Source organism: Carex rostrata, chromosome 7 (genome assembly GCF_964058835.1).
Source record: "Carex rostrata chromosome 7, lpCarRost1.2, whole genome shotgun sequence".
Taxonomy (NCBI): Eukaryota; Viridiplantae; Streptophyta; class Magnoliopsida; order Poales; family Cyperaceae; genus Carex; species Carex rostrata.
The window spans coordinates 11963116-11988515 of record NC_135924.1 but is presented as its reverse complement, the minus strand read 5'-3'; the positions used below and the strand labels follow the sequence as shown (position 1 = coordinate 11988515).

General features: G+C 32.9%; 2 protein-coding genes across 2 annotated transcripts; both read left to right on the top strand.

Annotated features, from left to right (window-relative positions):
* The first annotated feature begins 57 nt into the window (after positions 1-57).
* LOC144557156 (putative disease resistance RPP8-like protein 2) lies at positions 58-16080 on the top strand. The gene is made up of 4 exons (XM_078305685.1): positions 58-1713; positions 2073-2360; positions 2811-3305; positions 14778-16080. Exons 1-4 carry the CDS (start codon positions 1262-1264, stop codon positions 16078-16080), a joined length of 2538 nt encoding a protein of 845 aa, XP_078161811.1. The 5' UTR covers positions 58-1261.
* A 3443-nt stretch (positions 16081-19523) lies between these two features.
* Positions 19524-22235, top strand: LOC144557373 (polyubiquitin 11-like). Its single transcript, XM_078305936.1, has 3 exons — positions 19524-19657; positions 21222-21293; positions 21565-22235. Exons 1-3 carry the CDS (start codon positions 19568-19570, stop codon positions 22219-22221), a joined length of 819 nt encoding a protein of 272 aa, XP_078162062.1. The 5' UTR covers positions 19524-19567; the 3' UTR covers positions 22222-22235.
* The last annotated feature ends 3165 nt before the right edge of the window (positions 22236-25400 follow it).

The following is a 25400-nucleotide window of genomic DNA, read 5'->3' as shown; positions in this document are numbered from 1 at the left end:
TGATTCTTCAATTAGTCAATGAAAAAAATAGCATAAATAAATTCAAATATCATTATTATTATATAATAAAGGAATTACAAATTATGTCGTCTATAACAAAAAATAACATTTGTGGATAGTCCTTAAAATATATTGTATGTATTCGGTAGCAATATAATAGAAATTCTGAATTTAATCAAATTTGAACCGAGTGAAGAATTCAGGTCTGCTGAATCATTTTTGTTCTATCTCCATTTTAAATAAATGTTAACAATTAATAATATATCTTTGTTTTTAAAAATTTCGCAATACTCTATACATATTTTATGAATGCATTCAGTATCGTAAACTATTGTTTATATAAATTCCCAAGTCATTCTAGAGTCATCTATTCAAATATTGTGAAATACTGAAATTTCCTAAATGCATTATGTATCGTAATTTAGATTCTTTTGTTTTTTTGGGCTGAGCTTGTAACAAGTAGATTGCATTTGATGAAGAATTAATCTTCTACTGATTTAAAGATATACATTTTAATATAAAACTTGTGACAAGTGATGTTTTTGTTAAAAACTCTAATGTGAATTCAAATTGAATTAATCAAGATCATGGCGTGTCGCAATTAAGCTTGCGTTGCTTCCTTCTGTTCATAGTGTGTGCAACTAAAAAATAATATTCATAGCATGTGGAGGTGTGTTTTGAGTATATGTAAAAGATTGATACTTTTTTTAATGTATTGGAAACACTAATGCATTAAAGATTGATTCTTTACCCAACACAGATCACTTATCTACCAATTCTGTGCCAAAAACAAATTAAAGAAAAACATAAGACATAGGGTATAAAGTTTGATAGGGGAATATATAAAAAGAAAAGAAAAGAAGAAGGGGAGCTGGGCACACAAAAAGAGATATCAACATGGAACCATCTAAGAAAAGAATCCATCCCTTTAATTTGTATAAAAAGCATACTGAGTAATGAAAGATAATTACTCATTCTTTTGTTCTCATACCTATATATACTCTATTGTTATTCTTAAAGGCCACAATATCGTTAACTACTCAATAACCTTTATCGTTAACTACTCAGTAACCTTTTTTTACAAATTAAAAAGATGGCTGAGATTATCGTGAACCTTGTTCTTCGCAAGTTGGGAGATGCGGTTGTTCAGGAAGCATTCTTTCTCTATGGGGTACGTGACAAGCTCGAGCGGGTTCAATGCGACCTCACTTGGATCCAGTCTTTCTTGAAAGAAGCAGAGGCAAAACGCCATAAAAATTAAATGGTAAAAAAATGGGTGAATGAGATTAAGGAGGTTGGGAATTTAATTGATGATGTATTAGAGAAGTTTTTGGTTGAGGTTGGAGGAGGTACACAGGAAGGCCTTTTGAACAAACTCAAACGGATAGGCAAGATGCCCATGAAACTAATTTCTGAACACAAAGTTGGTAGCGAGATAGACAAGATACAGAAGAGGCTCAGTGAAATCAAAGAAAACAAAGAAATGTACGGATTAGGTCTTGAAGAAACTAGTAGTGGGGCCTCTGTCGAGCAATCTATAAAGCCGTTCTTTAATCCTGACATAGATGAAATGGAGGTTGTCGGCTTCGACATTGAAAGGAAAACAATTGTCAAACAACTCATTGATGCAAATATTACTAGGCGAGCTGTGATCTCAATTGTTGGGGCCGGTGGATCAGGAAAAACTACACTTGCAAAAGAGGTGTACAAAAGGTAATATTCATTGTTTTAAAAAATGTGTGTCATACGATAAATAGTTTAATTTTTAATTTGGTAACTTTCCTCTGAAGAGAATAATGTTATAAACTAAAATGATTGTTTACTATAAAAATAATTGTATAGGGAGGGACAAATCATCGCAAATTAAATGTGTGATGTTACTTCTAACATGATCTTTTTTTTAATATTAAACAATTCAATAATTAGAACTATTGTAAAACAATAAATTTAATTATTTAACTATCAGTGTTAAAAGCTCTGTAGTATGGTAAAATCTTAATTTGTGTTTACTTCCAGCTTGTATGTTACTTGTATACAAATCATCTAATTAATTTATTTGATGCATTTCACAGTGCTGAAGTTAAACGTCACTTTGACATTTCCATGTGGTTAACTATTTCACAAGAATACAAGCTAATCGATATTTTGATGAAGATGCTAGAGAAGATTCGAGAGGTACATGACTCGGAGAGGCAGAATAAGGGAGAAGATTATTTCCTTACAGAGCTTAACAAATCTTTGAGAGAGAGAAAATATCTGGTTGTATTGGATGATTTATGGCCAATCAATAATATTTGGACCCAACTTCAACCTGCTCTTCCTAATGCTAATAATGGAAGTCGAGTATTAATTACTACCAGGTTTGTTTGCATTTTTTTATTGTAAAAAAAAATAGTGTTACATTAATTACTCAAGGGAAGATATAACAATTCTTTATATTGACAATCTTAAATTTGAAATCCAATAATAATGACATAATCTATATTACCCACCTATAATACATATAAATATGATAAGATTTGATGTATGTTCTACCATAAATCAAATAACTTAAAATGTCATGGTATGAAATTAACGGCCCTTGATCAATGTATCTTCAAACAATAATTTGAATTATATAAAATATGGTTGTTAGACTATATATATGTCCCTTAATTAATATATCCATAAATTTATCTTTAAAATTTTCAATTTGGCATCATTTTTATAAAAAAGAATTAACTATTGTTAAGATTGTCAAAATAACCATTGCCAAGTGATTCCTTCTCATAAAATATGCTTCTTATGTTTTGTGCATTGATTAATATCAGGTTCATTAAGCTCGCTGAAGAGGTCGACATTATATCTATCCCACACAAGATAGAGCCCTTAAATGAAGATGAAAGCAAACATCTATTGTTGAAGAAGGTTTTTCCCAATCGATTTGTAAATGAATGCCCCGATGGAGTACTTCCCCTAGTAACTCAATTTACCCAAAAAATTGGTGGATGGCCTCTAGCATTGGTGGTGCTTGGCGGAATCTTATCAAGAAAAAATCCCGATCACATTACATGGGATGACGTGATGCAAAAAATGGATTGGCAGACTGATGGTAGCATCTTCACGGGTGTTATATCCACCAGTTATGAGGATCTGCCATTTGCTCTCAAACCTTGTTTCATGTATTTTGGTGTTTTTCCTGAGGACTATCAAATCAAAGCAACAACTCTTATTCAATTATGGATTGCAGAAGGATTTATACGACAAGAGGGGATAAAATCATTGGAGGACATTGCTGAAAGCTATTTGGAAGAACTTGTGCAAAGGTACCTTATGTTGGATTTAATTAATGGTACGCCCGTTATGGGAAACCCAAATTCAATATCCGACCCGTTATGAAAAGATGCCAACCCTTTATGAATAGGTGCATTGGTTTTATATAAACCATTCATATCTCTCTCTCTAATATAATCAGAAAAACGTGTGAATAGTAACAGCCAAAATTAGAGAGAAAAGATAGAGAGCACCAAGAAGTATTCTGTTAAGGATTGAAGGTTTTAGGTCGTGGAAAACGCAGGGCTTCCGGCTTCGGCTTGTGATTCCTTGCAGAACCAGTGATACTGCTACGCTCGCAAGATCCGCTTCCGCACGAAGATTAACGGAGTTATTTGTAAGTTTTGTCCGTTGATTAACATTGGTATCAGAGCACTAGTTATGGCATGTATTCTGGTTTTAATACATACGTAAAATCTGTTATAATTAATTTTTTTTTTCTGAAAATTTTCCGAAAATTAATTGTAAAGAAATTTTCAGATTTTTTGGAGAATTTCCGAAAATTAATTTTAAGATTTGAATCACAAATTTTTTTTTAATACGTATTTTTTTTATTCACAAATTTTTATAAAATACGTTTTATAAAAATAAATACGTTTTATAAAATTAATTTTTCAGATATAAATACGTTTTATATTTGTATTCATTGTTTTGGAGATTTTTTAAATGTATCTTTTGGAGATGCATTGCAAAACAGTGATGTTGTATAGTGAAAATGGGAGATGCAAAACAAAACCATGCATCTTTAGTTTATTATGGATCTAATACAACTGGTTGGACAATTTTTTGGTCCAAATGAATCACAACCGTCCAAAGAACCATTTTTTCTCAAGAATTTTCGGAACTTGCCGAATTTCTATTTTTTCGGATTTGATGGTTGATATTTGGTATGTACCATTTTTATACTTCTGGATTGTATAGAATCCATTTTTAGTTCAACCAGCGCCAATGGATGTGTCCATTACTGTGAGAAATGGAGAGGTTGTATGCACCGGTTCAAACTAAATAGACTTGGTCCACTTCTTGCTTGTGAACCGCGAAAAAAAATGTTTTTTGTGGCCACTAAGACTTGAACCCGGGGCATGTTGTATAGGAAACAAAGGACCTTACCACCACACCACATTGAATTTCTTGTCACCATCTTGATTCTTTGTTATATATACTTCAAAACAGTATACTTTCCATTATGAATTTTCAATCCAAATGATTCTAGTCCGAATTTTTTTTTTAAATTCATAGAATTATTTGTATAAATAATTTTTTTTTTGTATCAAATTATATTGTTTTATACAATTAGTTCGAATATATATATTTATATATATATATATATATTTTTTTTTAATATGGATTTATGCATCTATTTTTTTTTGAAATTATGCATTATTCTGTATCAATTTTTTTTATATATAATTTTCGTTTATATATTATTTGTATAATTTTAGTGGGAGTTTTGCACAGTGAATAATTAATAGTAATAAAATTTATAGAATTAAATGATGATTGTGAACTTAGTGATCTTTCGATTTTAATCTATAAGTATTATTATTATTAAATTATTTCACAGTTGTTGTAAAACTAGAATTGTTATGCTAGGTATTAAATAATTTGTATTATGCCATCAGAATTGTGATATGTCCTAACTTAGTTTAATTGTAAATTCTTAGTGAAATGGCATCTGCATCTAGGAATATTGTGGCAGAACTCAATAAGGGTGAAAAACTGAATGGCGATAATTATGAAATTTGGGCCATGAAAATTCAGTATGTCCTGGAAGAACAAGAGGTTCTTTCGGTCCTGGATCATATTCTAACCGAACCAGAAAAAGGTACAACTGCAAAGCACATTGCTGATAGTGCTGCATATGAGTCCTGGAAAAAGAAGAACTCCATTGCTCGTATTACGTTGCTGAGCAGTATGGATAATGATGTGATGCGTGAGTTTAGGCAACATGAGATTGCAAAAGAGATGTGGCTTGCTTTGAAGCAGAAGTTTGGTGGAACTTCTGTTACAAAACTGAGACAACTCACCATCAAGTTTGACACTTACAAGAAGCGTCCTAATCATAGCATGCGGCAACATCTGAGGGAGATGTCAAATATGATTAGTGAATTGAAGGACGCTGGCCATGCTTTGACTGAAGAGCAACAACTTCAAGCAGTGATTCGTTCACTTCCTCATACTTGGGAACACATGAAGGTGAATCTGACCCACAATGAGAGTATTAAAACTCTCAACGATGCAGCCAGGCATCTGGAACTTGAGGAAGATCGTATTGAGGCATCCAAGCCTCAAGAAACTGAATCTGCTGTGCATTTGGCTGGTTCAAGCTCTCATGGAGGGCAAGGCCAGAAGCGCAAGTCAAATTATGGTCAGAAGGGCAAACAAGAGAAAAAGCATAAGGGGCAAGATCGTGGCAAGGGAAAGGCTTCTCAGAATTTTAAGAAGCATAATAAGGCCAAGATCAAGTGTTTCAATTGTGGCAAGAAGGGTCACTATGCTCGTGAATGCAAAGAGCCCCGCAAGGTACAAATTATAGAAAAACTTTCATATTTTTCATATGTTTCCAGTTCTGTTTTTATTGCTGATTCTCATCCTTTGTGGACTGTAGACTCAGGGGCAACAGACCATGTAGCCAAAGACCGTGATTTGTTTGTGGATTTTCGTCGAATTCCGCAAGGTTCAAAATGGCTTTATGTAGGAAACAACTCTCGTGTACCAGTCAAGGGTATAGGCACATGCAAGTTGGATATGCGTGATGGTCGAACCCTCCTCTTACATGATGTTCTCTTTGCACCTGACATTCGACGAAATCTTGTATCTGTAGTAGTTCTTCTTAGATTTGGATTTACTTTGAACATGTGTGATACTAGTATTAAGTTGTATCTGGATGATGTGTGTTATGGTTATGGATATGTATCGAATGGTTTTATTATTCTGGATGTTATTAATGTGATGACTTCTTATAATACCCATTTTTCTTTATTTACATCATATGCTGATGAAAATGTTGATGTGAATGTATGGCACATGAGATTAGGCCATATTGGACAGCAACGAATGGATAGATTAGCCAAGGAAGGCATGTTAGGCCAAATTGAAAGGGTTAGTCTACCAACATGTGAAAATTGTTTAAAAGGAAAAATGGCAAGAAAACCATTTGGAACAGGAACCAGGTCTGAATTTCCATTGCAATTAATTCATTCTGACATTTGTGGACCAATGAATGTGAGGGCACGACATGGAGGTAGATACTTTATCACCTTCATTGATGATTATACGCGATATGGTCACGTCTATTTGATATCTCATAAATCTGACGCTCTTGCTTGTTTCACGAAATTTATAACTTTATGTGAAAATCAATTAGACAGAAAGGTTAAGGCCTTAAGAACGGATCGCGGTCGCGAATATTTGTCTGATGAGTTCAAACAAATGTGCGAAGAAAAAGGAATACTAAGGCAACTAACCATGCCATATACTCCACAGCAAAACGGAGTGGCTGAAAGGAGAAATCGGACTCTTTTGGAAATGGTTAGGTCAATGATGGCTCAAGCAAATCTGCCAATTAATTTTTGGGGTGATGCATTATTGACTGCTGCCTATATTCTAAATCGTGTACCTTCTAAATCTGTTTCTTCAACTCCTTACGAACTTTGGACTAATAGAAAACCAGATCTTAGTAATCTGAGACCTTGGGGATGCGCTGCCTTTGTTCATGATTCGTCTCATCAACATGGTAAATTGGGTCCAAGAGGTAAAAAGAGTATATTTATACGATACTCTGAACATTCCAAAGGTTATGTGTTCATTGGTGAACAATCCAGTGGGAGTGTAACAGAATTTGAGTCCCGAGATGTCATTTTCTTAGAAAATGAATTTCCAAGAAAGGGTGAGATAGGTCAGGAATTTTCTCTCTATGAAGTAGAGGAGGAGCAAGATGATTTGATTGTTGCAAATCGTTTGGTGCATATTCCTGAACCTCCAACAGTATCTCATCCAAGTGGGAGCAAGTCTGTAGATGATGCTGAGCCAAGTTCAGCACAATCACAAATTAGGCATAGCAATCGTGCTAGAGTCCCTAAACGTCATTTTCCAATCGAAAATGAATCTTACATGATTGTCATGCAAGATGAAGAAGAGCCAAGAAATATTCGAGAGGCTCTCACTTGTCCTGCTAAAGAGAAATGGATGAAAGCAATGGAAGAAGAAATGGAGTCAATGAGATCAAATAGTGTTTGGGAATTAGTTGACCTCCCTGAAGGACGCAAGGCAATTGGGAACAAATGGGTTCTCAAGATTAAACGTCTAGCTGACGGCTCAATTGAGAGGTATAAGGCACGTCTTGTTGCTAAGGGGTATACACAGCAAGAAGGGATAGACTACGAAGAGACTTTCTCTCCTGTTGTAAGATTTACTTCCATACGGTTGATACTAGCTATCGTTGCCAGTTTAGATTTGGAATTGCATCAGATGGATGTTAAAACTGCATTTCTAAATGGCAATCTGGAAGAAGAAATATATATGGAACAACCTGTCGGTTTTGTTGCCGAAGGACAAGAGCACAAAGTGTGCAAATTGTTGAGATCCATTTATGGTCTCAAGCAATCTTCCAGACAATGGTACATTCGGTTTCATCAAGCAATCATATCATTTGATTTCGAAATGATTGATGAAGACCATTGTGTGTATGTCAAAAGATCCAAAGACAAATTTGTGATTCTATCACTTTATGTGGATGACATACTGTTGGCTAGTAACAATAAAGAGTATGTACAAATCATTAAAGAATGGTTATCCTCCAATTTTGATATGAAGGATATGGGTGAAGCAGCATACATTCTTGGAGTGAAGATTGAAAGAGATCGTTCCAAGAAGATGTTAGCTCTATCACAAGAGCATTACATCAAGAAAGTACTTGAAAAGTTTCATATGCAAGACTGTAAACCCATTGATACTCCTATAGCAAAAGGCGAAGGTCTTAGTTTAAGAATGTGTCCAAAGACTCCAGATGAAAAAGCACAAATGGAAAAAGTTCCTTACTCAAGTGCTGTTGGCAGCCTCATGTATGCTATGATGTGTACTAGGCCAGATATCAGTTTCGCCGTTGGGATGGTGAGTAGATATCAAGCCAATCCAGGACAGTCCCATTGGAAAGCAGTAAAAAGAATACTTAGATATCTTAAAGGTACTGCGGATTATTCATTGTGTTTTCAAGGAGAAAATCTGCAACTCATGGGTTACGCAGATGCTGATTGGGGAGGAGATTTAGATGAAAGAAAATCTACCTCAGGCTATGTTTTCTTACTTAGTAACGGAGCTATCTCTTGGAGTAGTAAGAAACAGAGTTGCATATCCTTATCCACAATGGAAGCTGAATTTGTAGCATTTTCAGTAGCAGTACAAGAAGCAGTTTGGCTTAAAAGATTTTTGAATCACTTGGGTTTCGGTGAGAATGAAACTAACTCAGTGTTGGTATACAGCGATAGCCAAGCAGCAATCGCTTATACAAAAGATCCCAAGTATCACTCAAAGACCAAACACATTGATACTAAGTATAACTTCGTTAGAGACATGGTGGCGAGAAAGCAAGTTTGCATGCAGTACATATCTACACACAAAATGGTGGCAGATCCTTTTACAAAGGCAATACCTAGAGATGTGTTTATTGGCCATGTGAAATCTCTAGGGTTACGTAGATTGTAGTTATATATATATTTTGATTGAACAGTATATATTATGTATATTTGTATTTGTGGGATAAATGCAATTAATGTTTTTTTTTTTTACTTATACGTTTATGTTATAATTGTTACAAATTATTTAATATCAATATATTTAGCATAACACATGAGATATAAAATGAAAGGTATGTCAGACAGTTGATTGGCCTTCTCACACAGGCAATCGCTTCTATGTCTTGGTAGGACATAGAAATAAGATTGATTTTAAGCTAGACATGATACAAAATGTGAGAGCAAGTGCTTAAAATATACATCGCCTTGATAGAAAATCAAGATGAGGTCATATGAATATATTATTATGACCGAAGGTGAAATACCCACTATTCACCTTAACTGTCTTATGCCAAGTGGGAGTCCTGTTAGTGAATTTATATGATAAGTAGAGTTGTGGACTCAAGTTAGATATTATGTATATCTGAACTATCACTTGTACGGTATTGGATTTTAAATTAGACATACGCTCCATAAGAAATGGAGAATAATACCGTAACATATGTTTCATACCATATGTGCAATTGACCAACAGGGTAACAGAAGATATGATCTCTTCTTCTTTGTTGTGTGAGACCCGCGAGATAAAAAGGATCTCATAGTACTCTTCGATTTTTTACTAAATACTTGAAGTTTCTTTTCAATTAGTTATTTTGGAATGTTACCAATGATCATGTATGATGCGATCTAATGGAACATATCTGAATAGCAAATTGATTTGGAATTAAGAGATTCTAGATAAAAGAAAAAGATCATTTGAGTGTTACATTAGGTTATATTCACTGGTGCACCAATTATGTTTATGTAACATAATTGTGAATATATAAGTATGGTTGTATCAATAAATAAAAGAGATCCTGTAATACTTAAAAATGTAATTTAATGATCTGGGGTACTGCATATTTGCTCTACTTAGATGTTGTTATACATACCTAACAGTTGGATAACAACATAGACTCTCAAATTAAGATATGCTGGTCACGGCCTATTTCCTTGTATGAATTTTAACAGAGATTAGAGATTACGTTCTCTTAGTTTATAGCGGGTATCCCATTTTGTGCGAGTGGGAGATGTTGGATTTAATTAATGGTACGCCCGTTATGGGAAACCCAAATTCAATATCCGACCCGTTATGAAAAGATGCCAACCCTTTATGAATAGGTGCATTGGTTTTATATAAACCATTCATATCTCTCTCTCTAATATAATCAGAAAAACGTGTGAATAGTAACAGCCAAAATTAGAGAGAAAAGATAGAGAGCACCAAGAAGTATTCTGTTAAGGATTGAAGGTTTTAGGTCGTGGAAAACGCAGGGCTTCCGGCTTCGGCTTGTGATTCCTTGCAGAACCAGTGATACTGCTACGCTCGCAAGATCCGCTTCCGCACGAAGATTAACGGAGTTATTTGTAAGTTTTGTCCGTTGATTAACACCTTATATTTATTATCATTAAATTATCTTATCAACTGCAAGTACATATAGTCTTTCTAGTTTCTTTTTAATAGACATGGATGGTTTTTTATTCTAAGCATCAAATTCACATTATGATATTGAAAATGCAATTTTGCCAAACAATTTTCATGTCTACCTCTATATTACTTTTGGTAAATTATAAATTTGGCAACCAAAGTAACATGCAATTACAATATCCTCTTATTTATAATAATGCTTTGAAAAGCATATCAATAAATTCACGAATTAGTTAATCACAGTAATATCAAATAAAAATTCCATATATACAGAGAGAGAGTTAGGCTACGGTGCTATGCATATATAGTGTCGTGTTGTGCTATGGACTTTTCAACTGTCAGATTGACTTTGAGATTCATGGAAAACTAGATCGCTGGATGGGTCTAACGGAGACATAAAACATTAAAATAGTGTACTATGGACTCTCCGTTAGCATTCTCTCTTGATTTGAATCATGAGGTTCTATGATATAGAAGAAAAATAATGAAAAGTCTCTGATCACGATCTCTCATTTGTTCTAAAGCTATCATCACTATACTTGAATCAAGATTTATCTTGATCTTTTTGGATCAGGCAAGAACTCATTTCTCTATCTGATTCCATATCTCTCAAATTTTTCTGAACAAGTCTTTTTGGAGTCGTTGGTACAAGTAAGGGATCTGTCTAGAGGGAGAAGAGCGGCTAGCAGGGTGGGGCGAGCGATAGGAGTGACCGGTGAAGAGGGAGAAGAGCGGCTAGCAGGGTGGGGCGAGCGATAGCAGTGACAGGTGTGGGATAGGAAAAAGTACTAACGGAGCGATAGCGGTTTTTCTATTTCTGTTTTTAATTTGGGGAAAAAGTACTAACGGAGGGATAGGAAAATAGCAGAGGGACTTCCAATTAAAAAAAAAATGAAAAAAAAAACTAATAGAGGGACTATCCATATAGTTTTTTGTCTCTATTTCTTGATCCAGCGACTTTTTCTTGCATTGATCTAAAAGCTTATCAGATGGTTAAAAAACGCATAGCACAGAAGGACACTATATATGCATAGCACCGTAGCCCAACTCTCTCTCTCTCTATATATATATATATATGAGGAGGGATCCACTTACACCATTTTTTGATGACACCGAATTACACTCTACATTTTCAAAGTTTTTAAACTTGAAACAGTCGATCCAAACCGTTCAACATGATGGATATATTAAAATGTGATTGTAGATCAAATTTTACATTTTTTTCAACTTTTTTTTACTATTTATTAAGTATTTTACAAAATCGTTATTTTTAGACCATTGAGTTTTTGTACTCATCTTAATAAATAGTAAAAATAAAAATAAAAAATGTAAAATTTGATCTGTAAGCACATTTTAATATATCCACCATGTTGAACAGTTTGGATCGACTGTTTGAATTTTCAAAATATAGGGTGTAATCTGGTGTCACTAACATATCTAAAAAAATAGTAAAAAAAAATTTAAAAAAATGTAAAATTTGGTTTGCAAGTACATATTCATGTGGAGATCATGTTGAACGGTTCAGATCGACCATTAGAATTTTGAAAACTTAAATATTGAGCCGTTGCACGAAGCCCTCTATGCTATATGTAACACCGTACGTAGCCAACTCCTATATATCATCCTTTAATGGTACAAAGAGCATATTCAAACCCCCCCCCCCCCTCACACACACACACACACACACAATTTTTTAATGTTGTGAAATGATTAAATCCCTTCCATTTTGCAATTAATCACAATAATCATAAGGTCTTCAATCAAATTCCTTTAACCAAATTAAAATTTTAAATTACCGCTCTCACAATAATCTCCGACGAGCTTGTCGCTCTTAAACAAGATTTCCCCATGTTACTAATGATTTCTATTTCCTTAATTTTGTTTTAATATTTTCAAAGTTCCAGAAGTTTAATTCATTTTAAAATAGCTTTATTTTTCAATTAGTTTTTGTGATTCTTTTCTTTTTCTTGTAATCTTCCTATCCCAGTTCTAATAATTCTTTGAGATTCCGGCCCTTTCACTAGTGGAAAATATGGAATCAGGATCGGTTATATACGCATATTAGTATCGGAATACAACCGATCCTGATGAAGGCGATACTGATACTACAATAATCTGGATCGGTTAAATAACCGATCCAAATAGAAACTATCAGGATCGGTTGTTTCACAACAACCGATCCTGATACTATTTTTTTTTTTCAAAGTTGGTTCTGCAAAAAAAAAAAAAAAAAATAGTATCAGGATCGGTTGTTTATAAACAACCAATTCTGATACTATTTTTTTTTTGTTTGCAGAACCATCTTTAAAAAAAATAATATTAGGATCGGTTGTTTCAAACAACCGATCATAATTCTTTTTTTTTCCAAGAACCAACATTTTGTGAAGCATTACATATTATAACAAGAAATTTAAATCCAAAAAAAATTAATTAACAAACATACAAGTGAAGCACAACAAAATCAATAATTACCTCTTTTGCAATCACATCACTTGAGATTAAAAAAGACCCTAAAAACAAAAACAAAGGTAACAATTAGATGGAAAAACATTTTCCAATAAAAAATACAAAAAATGTGTTTTAAAAGTATAATAATGAGAAAATTAGATAAAGCTAATACCATGATAGTTGATCGGCCAGATAATTAGTTGATCGGAGGTGCGAGAGGCTCGGCTTTGAGAGGAAGAGACGGAGAGAGAGAGAGAGAGAGAGACACGGAGGAGAGGGAGAGACGGAGACAGAGAGAGAGACAAAGAGTACTGAGGATTTTGAGAGGGAGATACGGAGACAGAGAGAGACGCTAAGTTGAAAATGAGAGGCGCGAAATGAAAATAAGAAGAACCCTAAGCAGGTTATATAGGGAGTTATCATTAGGATCGGTTGTTTATAAACAACCGATCCTGATACTATTTTCTTTTTCTTTTTTTTTGCAGAACCAACTTTGAAAAAAAAAAAATAGTATCAGGATCGGTTCTTAGCTAGGAACCGATCCAGATAGTATCTGAATCGGTTCTAAGCTAGGAACCGATCCAGATAGTATCTGGATCGGTTCTAAGCTAAGAACCGATCCTAATTATCAAGTATTAGGATCGGTTCTTAGCTTAGAACCAATTCAGATATTATCTGGATCGGTTCTTAGCTAGGAACTGATCCAATTAGTTCATGTGTTGTGCTTTCATTAGCTTTTAGTATCGTTTTTATTAATAAAACCGATCCAGATAGGTATTAGTATCGGTTGGTTCATACAGCCGATCCAAATAGGCCGATCCTGATTTCAGTTTTTCCACTAGTGTTTAAGTATATCAAACGTTATAATTAATTTATAACATAGTAAATTCAAACTTATTTTCTTGTTTTGACATAAGTCAAATCTTTACTATTATGTCATATATACTTCAATTAGTATTTTTTTTTTCTCTGTAAAGCGGTGAGTACTAATTTTTCTTTTTTATTAATTAATCTGGAATATCCATTTAGAAATCATATTTCAATTCCCCTTTAAAGCAAACCATTGAAATCTAAAATCAATTAAATACCAAAAGAGGAAGTAATAATATTGGGAGTTTAATGGCTATTTTTATCCTTTCGTAGATTGTATTAGCTTATTTCATGGCTATTCTTCACTGAAGTCCCTAGAAGTTTTTTTTTTCTGATAGCCCGAAATTTATTTTTATTACAAAGAATCCAATTAGTAAATATTTACTAGTAATTTCATTCTTCTTTTTCATCAACGAAATCCTTTAAACTGTTGACGTTTAAAAATAAATTTATAACCTTTAAATAAAATATAACTTACAAGGTAATAATTACTTAATTTTTTTAATATATATTCTAAACTACAAAATTTACAACATTACAACACTGCTTTTATTGCTCTTTTATTTAACATCAGTTTTTTTTAGGCCCAATATTAATCGATTTCTTTCCAAAGATGATGATCTTATTGTACCTTGAATTAAATTACAAAATTTAATTTTCTAAATCAATAATATCCCCAGTCAAAAACTTAGCGAAGGTATAATTTAAATGAAAATGTCTAATTGCAATTTCCGAATCATGTAACGATCGAATATGATTCTTAAGAATAATCACTAACGAAAAGTGCGTCAATAAATAATTATGGTCACTAAAAACTATTATTAACAATAAAAGAAAGAACTAATATTAACAGAATTATTCACTGCATAAGTTCAATTTAATTTCTGCAATTAGGATTTAATTAAATGAATGATCCAATTCAATTCAACTTTTGTGGTAACTAACAGGTGCATGGTGCAAGTCTCAAGGAGATCTTGGATAGGTAAAATCAACTATTATCATACCCATGATCTCCTACGGGACCTAGCCATTCAAAAGGCCAAGGAGAATAATTTTCTGATAGTGGTCTCGAAGAATGACACCAACTTGAGTTGTAGAACAACTGCACGTCGTGCTGCACTTCATGGTGATAAGATGATACAACAAGCTTCCACAAACCTTTGCTCTTTGATAAGTTTCACAAATGAATCAAATTTCAATAGGTTTAGAGCGCTACGAGTTTTACACATTAGCAAAGCGTTAAACGAACCTTTACATGGGACAAACTATTTGAAGTTGAAGGGCTTGAAGTACTTCGCGTTTCAATGTACTAAATATTGGTATTGCGGCGAGCATCCCACTTATAGATTTTTTGAAAGTTCTCCTTTAACTTATATGAAGAATCTTCAAACGGTGCGTGTATTGTTTTGTAGAAGTCAAGTCCGGGCACACAAGTTTCCTCAGTCCTTTTGGGGTAACAAACAGTTGAGGCATATCAACTTCACCATCTGTTGGAAGTGTGTAGTACCTCCAGAGGGACCACCATCAGCAGCAGACTTGCAAAGTTTACTGACCTTAAAAGGAGTGAGAGCCAGGCAAGACTGGGTTGCAGAGCTGCCTAACTTTCCCAATATTCGTAAGTTGGGGATTGTTATACCTGAGGATGTTGCAGGGGAACCATTGATCATGTTGTTAAGCAACCTAAATCATCTGGGTTCTCTGCATTTAGAAATGACCCGCAACGGGCAAATGACATTTCCAGATTGCATCTCTGCATTCAGAAACCACAACAGTTTGTACTCATTCAGCCTAGAGATGGGCAAATGGCCCAGGAAAGAAGTTGGTGATTGTACCCTGTTCCCACCACATCTCGTTAAGCTATCACTTAGGTTGTTTGCTTTAGAGGAAGATCCGATGCCCCAACTAGAGAAGTTGCCAAACCTCAGGGTACTCCATACATGTCTTGCATCCATGGAAGCAGCTGATGGAAAACAAATGATCTGCTCCAGGGGAGGTTTTGGTCGCTTGCAACAATTGAGACTTGATGTATGTTATTTGGAGGAATGGAAAATAGAGGAGGGTGCGATGCCCATGCTCAACCAACTTGTGCTGTGGGATTACAGGATGATGGAGATAGTTCCTGACTTGCAATATCTGGTCAACCTTCAAGAGTTAACTATTATAAATTGTTCTGTTGGGTTCAAATCAAGGCTGGTGGAAGGAGAAGGCCAATTGAAAATAAAACATATTCCCTCTGTAAAGTACATATAGATTAATATAATGAAGCTTATCTGATCCCAGTTCATTTATTTATTAATTATAATTGGCTTGCTTCTTATAACATTTTATTTAATTTGAACTTGTATATTTTTTGGTGTTATGTACTGCTTCAATTGATACGACATGTTCCGTAAGTTGTTCTTTTAATTTTTACTTTTATATGACCTGCGTTAGTAATTTTTCTTCACACAGTTAGAAACATATATTTGACTATGTACCTAACATGTCGATATATGCTTTTTTTACGTTCTTTTCCCTCATTTTTTTACGTTCACACATTATTTTGTTGTTTTTGGGGCAATAAAAAAAATACTGCTAAATAATAACTACCCCATTCCATCATACTAAACATATATAAGTTAATTAAATAATTTTTCTGTTTTCTTATGGGGTCAACTATTTACTAACTGAGAATTTTATGATCATTTAATTAAATACCTATCATTTTATATTATATAAAAACAATTCAAATTAATTACATTAAAAAAAACTTAAATCAAATCATTAACTTTTTTATATCTTCACTTAAATCTATCTTTAACTACATATATTGTCAAACACATACATAAAATTGTTTCAGTCCGGGCCCACTAAATTATAGCCTTTACACTGACACGTGAATTTTTGTTTTCCCTCTAGTAAATATGAGATGTATAATATAATTACTATTAAGACGTTATTTTTCATTAAATTTTATTATACTACTTGACTTTTTATTTATAATTTAAATTTGGAACCACTCTATTTTAATATTATTCATAAATATTGTTGAATAGTTATTATTTTTATTAGTTTTTTAAAATATTTTTTTCTCTTATAATATATCTTTTTTGCAATGTACGTATACATATTAATAATAGAAAACAACTTACGTATGATTTCCTATCTCTCTTGTGTAATAATAGCTTTAAAAAAAAAGTCAAATATACGCTGACATTTTAATCCGACGAATTTCTTTTTCCAAAATTTTGTAGCCTTTTGTTATTTTTTAGAAATTTGTTTCTGCTTGCTGTGAATTTGCTGTGTTTTTTTTATAAACCATAATTAAGAAATTAATTTTTACCAAACCAACATGATTACTTTTTTTTTTACAAAAATAGCAAAGACCGAACAACCAACTCGGTCCCATATTTTTTTTTGGGAGCCGAATTGGCTATTCGGTCCCCGCTTATTTCACATATTTTCCCACCATACGATGCGGTTGTTGGTGTAAATGCGAATTTTTTTTTGGAACGAAATGCCAATTCGGTCCCATGTATTTTTTTTTTAAATACCCTTCTTCTCTCTTCAAAAAATTATTAACATGCAAATCCAATTAAATATTCATGACATGCATGACATGCAAACCCAATTAAATATTAACATTCGTTCTATTACTCTACATTATTCTACAATTACACTAAAAAAATAAATCATTCAACAATTGATTAACACTATATGCAAAAAATTAAATTACTTGCAAACTAAATAATTTTCCACTACATAAACTTAAATTACACTAAAAAAAGTCATTCACAATTAATAATTATACTACAAAAATCTAAATTACACTAAACAAGATACCGGTCGTTGTATGTCTACTGTTGATAGAAAACTTAAACTGAATTTTTGAGGCACTAAATGATTTTTTTTGCAATTCTGATTCCGTCGGATGCTCGGGGATGATATCCGAGGCAAAATCCAGATCCGTCTCGTCCCCCCTTTCTGAATTGGGGTACTACGCACAAATCTGACTTTCCTAGCCAAAGTTATGGCTGTTTAAAGTTAAAAAATGCTTCCGTGCAAAAACACCGATAACGCACCGATGTTTTATGCTCAGCTTAACGACGGCAGAAGTGCATCGGTGTTTCATTTCCAAAACATCGATGACGCGCTGATGCTCTCTAAACGACCATAACTTTAAAATGCATTTACTATTTATTGTGTGCATTTGCTTATTTTTTTAATAGATTACGGTTTCATTTATTATTCAAAGATCATTGAAATTATCTATAATTGTTCAATGTATGTATTTTAAATTTGATTATTTGTATTTTAAGTTGGATATTAATAAAAATATCGGTAAATTACTTTACATGCAAACTAAAAAATTCTACAATTAATAATTACACTACAAAAACCTAAATTACACTAAACAAAAACCTAAATCACAGTTTTTCCGACACGCGGCCACAACAAATCCAAAACCACAAGGGACCGAATGAATATTCGGTTCAGGCTTTATCGAACAACAAGAATGAGACACCTTTCGCGAGGATAAAAAAGTGACTTTTTGCGACGGACTACTCTCATTCTTCAGCTTTTTCTTTTTGCGACGGTACTTTTCGCGAGGGAGTACCGTCATAAATTTGCTTTTTCTCTCGCAAAAAGTATCTACATTGTTGTAGTGAATTTTCTGTGGTCACGTCTACAAAAATTTGCAAAAAAAGTGGGGATCGAATAACCAATTCGGTCCCAAAAAATAAAAAATACAGGATCGAATTGGTTGTTCGGTCTCTGTGGTTTTTGTAAAAAAAAAAGTAATTATGTTGGTTTAGTAAAAACCAATTCGTGTAAAGGCTATAATTAGTGGGCCCGGATTGAAACGATTTTCTCGCTGACATATTGGGCTCAATAATTACGATATATAGTTAACCCTCGAAATGAAATTTCATAATGTGGGATCGACTTTGGGGTGATTTGAAAAATCTCTCTTCTCATAAGATTGTATCCTCAGGTTTTGCCAAGAAGAGAAAGCGACGACGAGCGTCAGAGAATGGAGTCCAGCGAATTTTTTTTCCCTCTGGTAAATACAAGTTGTATAATATAATTACTATTAAGACGTTATTTTTTATTAAATTTTATTATACTAATTGACTTTTTATTTATAATTTAAATTTAGAACTATTCTATTTTAATATTATTTATAAATATTGTTGAATAATTATTATTTTTGTTAGTTTTTTTTTTTATGAAAATACATCATTTTGAATGATAAATTTTTTTCTCTTATATATATAATATATCTTTGTTGCAGTGTACAAATACATACTAATAATAGAAAACAACTTATGTATGATATGATTAAATTTCTATTTTCTCTTCCCTATCTCTATTGTGTAATAATAGCTTTACAAATTAAATGTCAAATATATGCTGACATCTTAATCCGACGAATTTCTTTTCCTTTAATCTCATAGCCTTTTGTTATCTTTTAGAAATTTATTTCTGCGCGCTGAAAATTTGTGTGTAAAGGCTATAATTAGTGGGCCCGAATTGAAACGATTTTCTCGCCAACATATTGGGCTCAATAATTACTATACATAGTTAACCCTTCAAATGGAATTTCATATTGTGGGATCGACTTTGGGGTGATTTGAAAAATCTCTCTTCTCAAAAGATTGTATTTGTATCCTCAAGTTTTGCCAAGAAGAGAAAGCGACGACGAGCGCTAGAGAAGGTTTTTCCATGCAAGGAAAACACCGACGAGTGCCAGAGAATGGATTACGACGATCAGCCAAAGAAGGTTATGCCAGAAAAGCAAAGCAACAAGCGCCAGAGAACGGAGTCTGATGATCAGTCAAAGAAGGTTCATCTTTCTTTTTTCCTATTTGAGCTTCTATTATCTATTTATCTCTTCTTGTCCTTGCAACAATAGCTTAAATTTTTATTAATATCCAAAATTAATAAATAATTTCAAAATCTACCCCCAATGCAGAGAAATTTTGAAATCTGTCCAAACTGGAGATTAAATTACCGGTTTCATACAAACTCTCTGCAAAAGAAGTTTCTGGTTCTAGGCATTCCGAAACCGGGAAAAATAATTCTGGCTTGCGGAACCAGAAATTAAATTCTCGGTTCTAATATTTTTTTTAAACATAAAATGTTATGATTTATTTATTTTTTGTATTGAAATATTATAATTATTTTATATATTTCTTTGAAAATAGATGGAATACAATGTAATTTGATTTATTAGAAATACTACTATGACAATTAACTCAGATTAACATTTTTTAAATTGGATTTTTCGCGACTGTAAAAAAAAATTCTTTCTGTGTTATTGAAAAAAATAAAAATATTTTGAATATGAGTTATTAATTCCGATTCAAAAATCACTTCTAGGTAAATAAATAAAATATTGTAATCCTTTTATTTTTGAAAAAACAAAAAAAAATATCTGACAAGACTGACAAAGATATTAAATAACTTTAAAATTTTGTTTTTTTTTCAAAAATAAAAGATTACAATATTTTCTGTATTTACCTAGAAGTGACTTTTGAACCGTGATCAATAACACAGATTCAAAACATTTTTTTTTTCGAATAACACAGAGAAATATTTTTAATTTTTCTGACGGTCGCGAAAAATCTGGCCTGAAAAAATATTGATCAGGTGATTTGTCACAATCTTTCTAATAAATCAAATTATATAGTATTACATCTATTTTCAAGAAATATATAAAGTAGTTCTATTTGGCCTAAAACTGGGAAATAAGTATGTGGTTTGGGCAGTTTTTGAAATCTTGTCAAACATGGTGTAGATTTTGAAATTTAATATTGTTTTGAACACTAATAAAAATTTCGGCAACATTAGTTTAATCAATGTTGTAAAAAATGTCCATTTAAGCTGATTAATCGTCCGATTAGTCATTGGTGATAACTAAACCGTCATAAATTTTCCCGACTAATTGGTCAATTATTTCCGATTATGGCCAATTATTCCCGATTAATCGCTTGGCACTGGCGGTACCCTGTCTGTCCGACGACCGCATATTGTTATTTACAACACTGGTTTAATACTTCACTTATTCATTATTTGATGAGGATTCAAGTTTTCCATTCTTGATAATTTTTCCTTGTTAAATTCTCAGTAGAAAAAATTCAAGAACACAAATTGACATAATAAAAGATTAGATTTGATCTATATTGTTCATTCTACAAGCACGTAGAAAATCAAGCATTGCTCATCCTATATACCATTGGCTGTAGAATTAATATGTTAGCAGATTTTTCACTCTGAAACTATGTTTATTGGCATTGTAAATTTTTATCCAAACTAAACTTGTAAGAAACCACCACCAAGGAACAACACATAAACCTCAACTTGTTTTTCAATTTTCTGAGATTATGAATAATTTTTTCATTATGTAGATCTTTGTGAAGATGACAAAAACTATAGCCGACCAGGGCCAGAGAATGGAGTCCGGCGATCAGTCAAAGAAGGTTTATCTTTCTTTTTTCCTATTTTGAGCTTCTATTATCTATTTACCTGTTCTCGTCCTTGCATTATTAGTTTAGTGCTTCACTTATTCATTATTTTCATTGAATGTAGAATTAATATGTTACTGTTATTTTCACTCTGAAACTGTGTTTATTGGCAGTTTATATTTTTATCCAAACTGAACTTGTAAGAAACCACAACCAAGAAACAACATATATACCTCAACTTGTTTTCAAATTTTCTGAGATTATGAATAATCTTTTCATTCTGTAGAACTTTGTGAAGATGACAAAAACTATAGCCATCAATGTAACAAACACCGATACAATTGATGCAATCAAAACCAAGGTTCAAGGACTGGAGGGGATTGCATCGAGCAAGCACAAGCTGTTTTTTTGTCGCACCCGCCTCAAAGGCACTGAAACCCTAGACTACTATAATATACAGGCAGACTCATGCATCGACTTGTATGTCAAAGATGGAATTACAATTTCAATCCAGAGCCTCGATAATTCAAATTCAGTTTCACTGAATGTGAAAACCTCAGACACCGTATCAAAGATAAAGGCTATGATACATGATAAAATGGGGATATCTTCTTATCAAGAAATTAGTCTCTTATTTTCCCGTAAAATACTTCACGATGACCAAACACTTGCATCATGTGGTGTACACAACAATGCTATGCTTCAGATGGCTACCCGGCGAATTAGGACTCTGCATATTACTGTGGAATTATTTGAAGGTCCATTCATAGAAATTGAGGTGCAGAGATGGTACACCATATCTATCCTAAAGCACATCATTGGTCTCCCACAAGATGGTCCATTCAAACTCTTCTTTTATAAACAAGAGTTGAACGACAATAAAACACTACGCCATCACAAGATACATCATAATGCGATGCTCCAAGTCAGGTCGGTGATGTAGGTCTCTGTGAAGAAATGTAGATGCGTCTGAGTTGCTTCAAATAATTATGTGGGATTTTCAAATTGAGGGATTTTCAAACCTGATTCTGTGGGAATAGAAGGAACCTGCGATTCCAAATCCAGCCGTTCAATTTTCTTTTAAGTTTCATGCAACAAAAATCATCTGCTTGAGATTCAAATATGAAAAATTTAAAGGTTAGATTTCGAATTGCAGGTTCCTGCTATTCCCACAGAATCACAGCAGATTTATTTCCTTATAACACAGATAGTAGAGCAAGTTCTCAGCGAGCAGAAACAAATTTCTTACAATAACAAAAGGCCACGAAATTTTGAGAAAAAGAAATTCGACGAATTAAGTTTCCGTAATAGAGAGAGAACAATGAGGAGAAAGAATCAGGGTAAATTTGACATTTTGTAAACTTTTTATTACTAAAGAGAGATAGGAAATAGAAAATAAGAATTCCATCACATCATACACATAAGCTGTTTCCTTTTTTCTTTTTTTTTTGAGGAAAATTTTCAAAAAAATACCATATACAAAAGGAAAGTTCAAACGGACATAGCTCAAACAAGAGTTCAAAGGAAATTTTAGTGACCAATTCACACTCTACCTGTATAACTTTTGAAATTGTCAATTTCCCTATAAAAAATATCATATACTTAATCCCCAAAAGAAAAGTTCAAACGGACACAAGCTCAAACAAAACAAAAGGACATGCTCCAGTACATGCAAACTCATGATCCCTTTGTGGAGATTTCTTTTCAGGTCTCAATATTGAGGGATCATGTAAGAAATTTTTAGCTTACTGCTAGGATTTCTGTACCAGATGGGAGCTGCTGGAAACATTTAATCTGAACTTAAAATTGTGAAATTTCATAATCATCTCCCTACCTCGAATGTTTCCCCTTTTCTAACCAATATCCGGATTTGACAAAAAAAAGTAAGCAGATTATGCATAACAAAAGTAAAACCTCATCAGCCAGGAAACAAATACAGAACAAATTATAGAAATCAGATATTATGATATGGCTTCAGACTTCAGTTAATTAACATCACAAATTAGCATGACACAACCAATTGCTGTCTTTTTGCCTACTACTAAAAAAGACAACCCGTTGTATTTCATGTCCGAGACTAATAACAGTTACATCATATAAATATCAGGCAAACTAATGAATCCCTATCATGCACATTTGGAATTGGCGCAGCACCTCTCCTCTGCCATGGATGCGAACAGCTCCACGTACCTTGACCTAATGTAATTTCGTAGCTGAGTACGGGAGGCCACGTAATTTTAGCACCTCTGTGAAGTGCATTTCATCGAGGCTCTTCTTATTGTCCTCCCCTACTCAGCTATGTTTAAATCTGGACACCATTACTTTGACATTTAACGCTGATTGATCAAGGGGTACAGCTTAAACTACTGTCAACAATTCAGAAATTGATGAACTAGTACGGTAACATTTAAGGCAGGTACAAAGGTATTAGGGACTAGTACGTACAAAGGTGCTGTAACTCATGTAATCTTGTGCATCAGATTTAGTCTTTTATCAAAATTAATGATTCTAATTAATTTGAAAAAAAAAAAAGAAATGGAAAAAAGGACAGCAACTCTTTGAAGACCAAACAGAATCAGATTTAATTCATAACAAAAGAGAACTTAAAGGGAAAAGTATGGTAATGACTCTAACTCTAATAATTGAATTTGAACAAACAAAAAGGATGTTCTGAATGCAAAAAAAAATCTGACAATAAAAATATGCGAAAACTGTAGATTTAATAAAAAAAACACCCCGCATGCAAATGCAATGTTTGAACTATTTCCCCAATCCATTACTAAAAGGTTAATTAATATTCAGGACAACCAACATACATAGTGTTCAATATAAAAAAAACAATCAATATTAAACAAAATTAAACGTCTCCTTGCATGCCCTTTTTCTGGGAGTGCGAGCTCTGTACAGTTTTAGTGTCATCACCACAGATACTGCAACTTGTCAGAATGACCTGACTGATGTTTGACTCCAGTTGTATTTTTCTCATCATTATTTTTACCATCATCCTTCCAACTTCATCTTTCTTATTATTCGGGCCTGTTCGGCCGACAAATGGAGATGGGCATGGGCACGGGAATTGAACTGAAAAACACTATTTCTGTGAGAAAAAAAAAATTCAGTTGAACTGAATTTTTTTTTCCCACGTAAACAATGATTCGCTCGAACAGGCCCTTCCTGCAAGCACAAACAAGTTGTTATGGGATTATTTATTTTTCAACAATTTGTTAGTTCAAAACTTCAATTATCAGTTTCTTAGCTACCTACTCACACTCATTAATTACAAGGAAATGTGGTAATTCATTGCCAAAAGAATAAAAAGATTAGGAAGATTGAACATCCAAAAGAACAAAAGTTAAATTTAAATTTGGAAGTATCTAAATAAAAAGGGATAGAGAAAATAATGTGTTTGATAGTAATCACTTTAAAGCATTGTGTTTGGTAGTAATAAAATTAGTAAAATGATGAAGTGTTGAATAAAATACAAATATATTCTCATATAATATATTAACAGTGAAATAGAACAGTGAGTGTAACAAATTAATCTACTTGAGATTTTGTTGGTGCATTAAATTCACGGACGTGCAGAGTTTTTTTTATGGGGTCAACTATTTACTACTTGAGAATTTTAAAATTATTTAATGGTATCACGATTTTATATTATATATTATATATGAGGAGGGTTCAAGTGCCTTCTTTTTTTTGTGCCTCCATCATACCTCCATTTATAAAAACTTTAATAACTCAAAATCAAAATTTAAAAGTCAAAATAAAACCGTTAAATATGATCTACATCATTTTATCTATGGACGTGTAAAAAATTACGACATTCCAACTTTATTTTGATTGTTATCAAGAGCTTGGAAAAAATGTACTAACGTGAATAATTTAGAGACGTTGACTTTTCAACTTATTGATTCATATAGAAACAAAATTGAAATGTGATAAGATTTTATGAGCACATAGAGAAAATAACATAGATTGCATTCAACGGTTTTATTTTGACTTTTAATTTTTATAATTTAAGCTATTCAAGTTTTTAAAAATGGAGGCAGATAGGAAGCATTTCCATCCGCAGACAGCAAGGATTTTCATGCACTACTTTTTCCATAGGGCTACCGTTGG

Excerpts from the sequence above, each read along its gene's own strand:
- LOC144557373 (XM_078305936.1), top strand. The coding sequence starts at position 19,568 with ATGGATTACGACGATCAGCCAAAGAAGGTTATGCCAGAAAAGCAAAGC. Across the intron at positions 19,658-21,221 it reads CTGATGATCAGTCAAAGAAG|ATCTTTGTGAAGATGACAAA; the intron begins GTTCATCTTTCT and ends TTCATTATGTAG. Across the intron at positions 21,294-21,564 it reads CCGGCGATCAGTCAAAGAAG|AACTTTGTGAAGATGACAAA; the intron begins GTTTATCTTTCT and ends TTCATTCTGTAG.
- LOC144557156 (XM_078305685.1), top strand. The coding sequence starts at position 1,262 with ATGGTAAAAAAATGGGTGAATGAGATTAAGGAGGTTGGGAATTTAATT. Across the intron at positions 1,714-2,072 it reads GCAAAAGAGGTGTACAAAAG|TGCTGAAGTTAAACGTCACT; the intron begins GTAATATTCATT and ends TGCATTTCACAG. Across the intron at positions 2,361-2,810 it reads CGAGTATTAATTACTACCAG|GTTCATTAAGCTCGCTGAAG; the intron begins GTTTGTTTGCAT and ends GATTAATATCAG.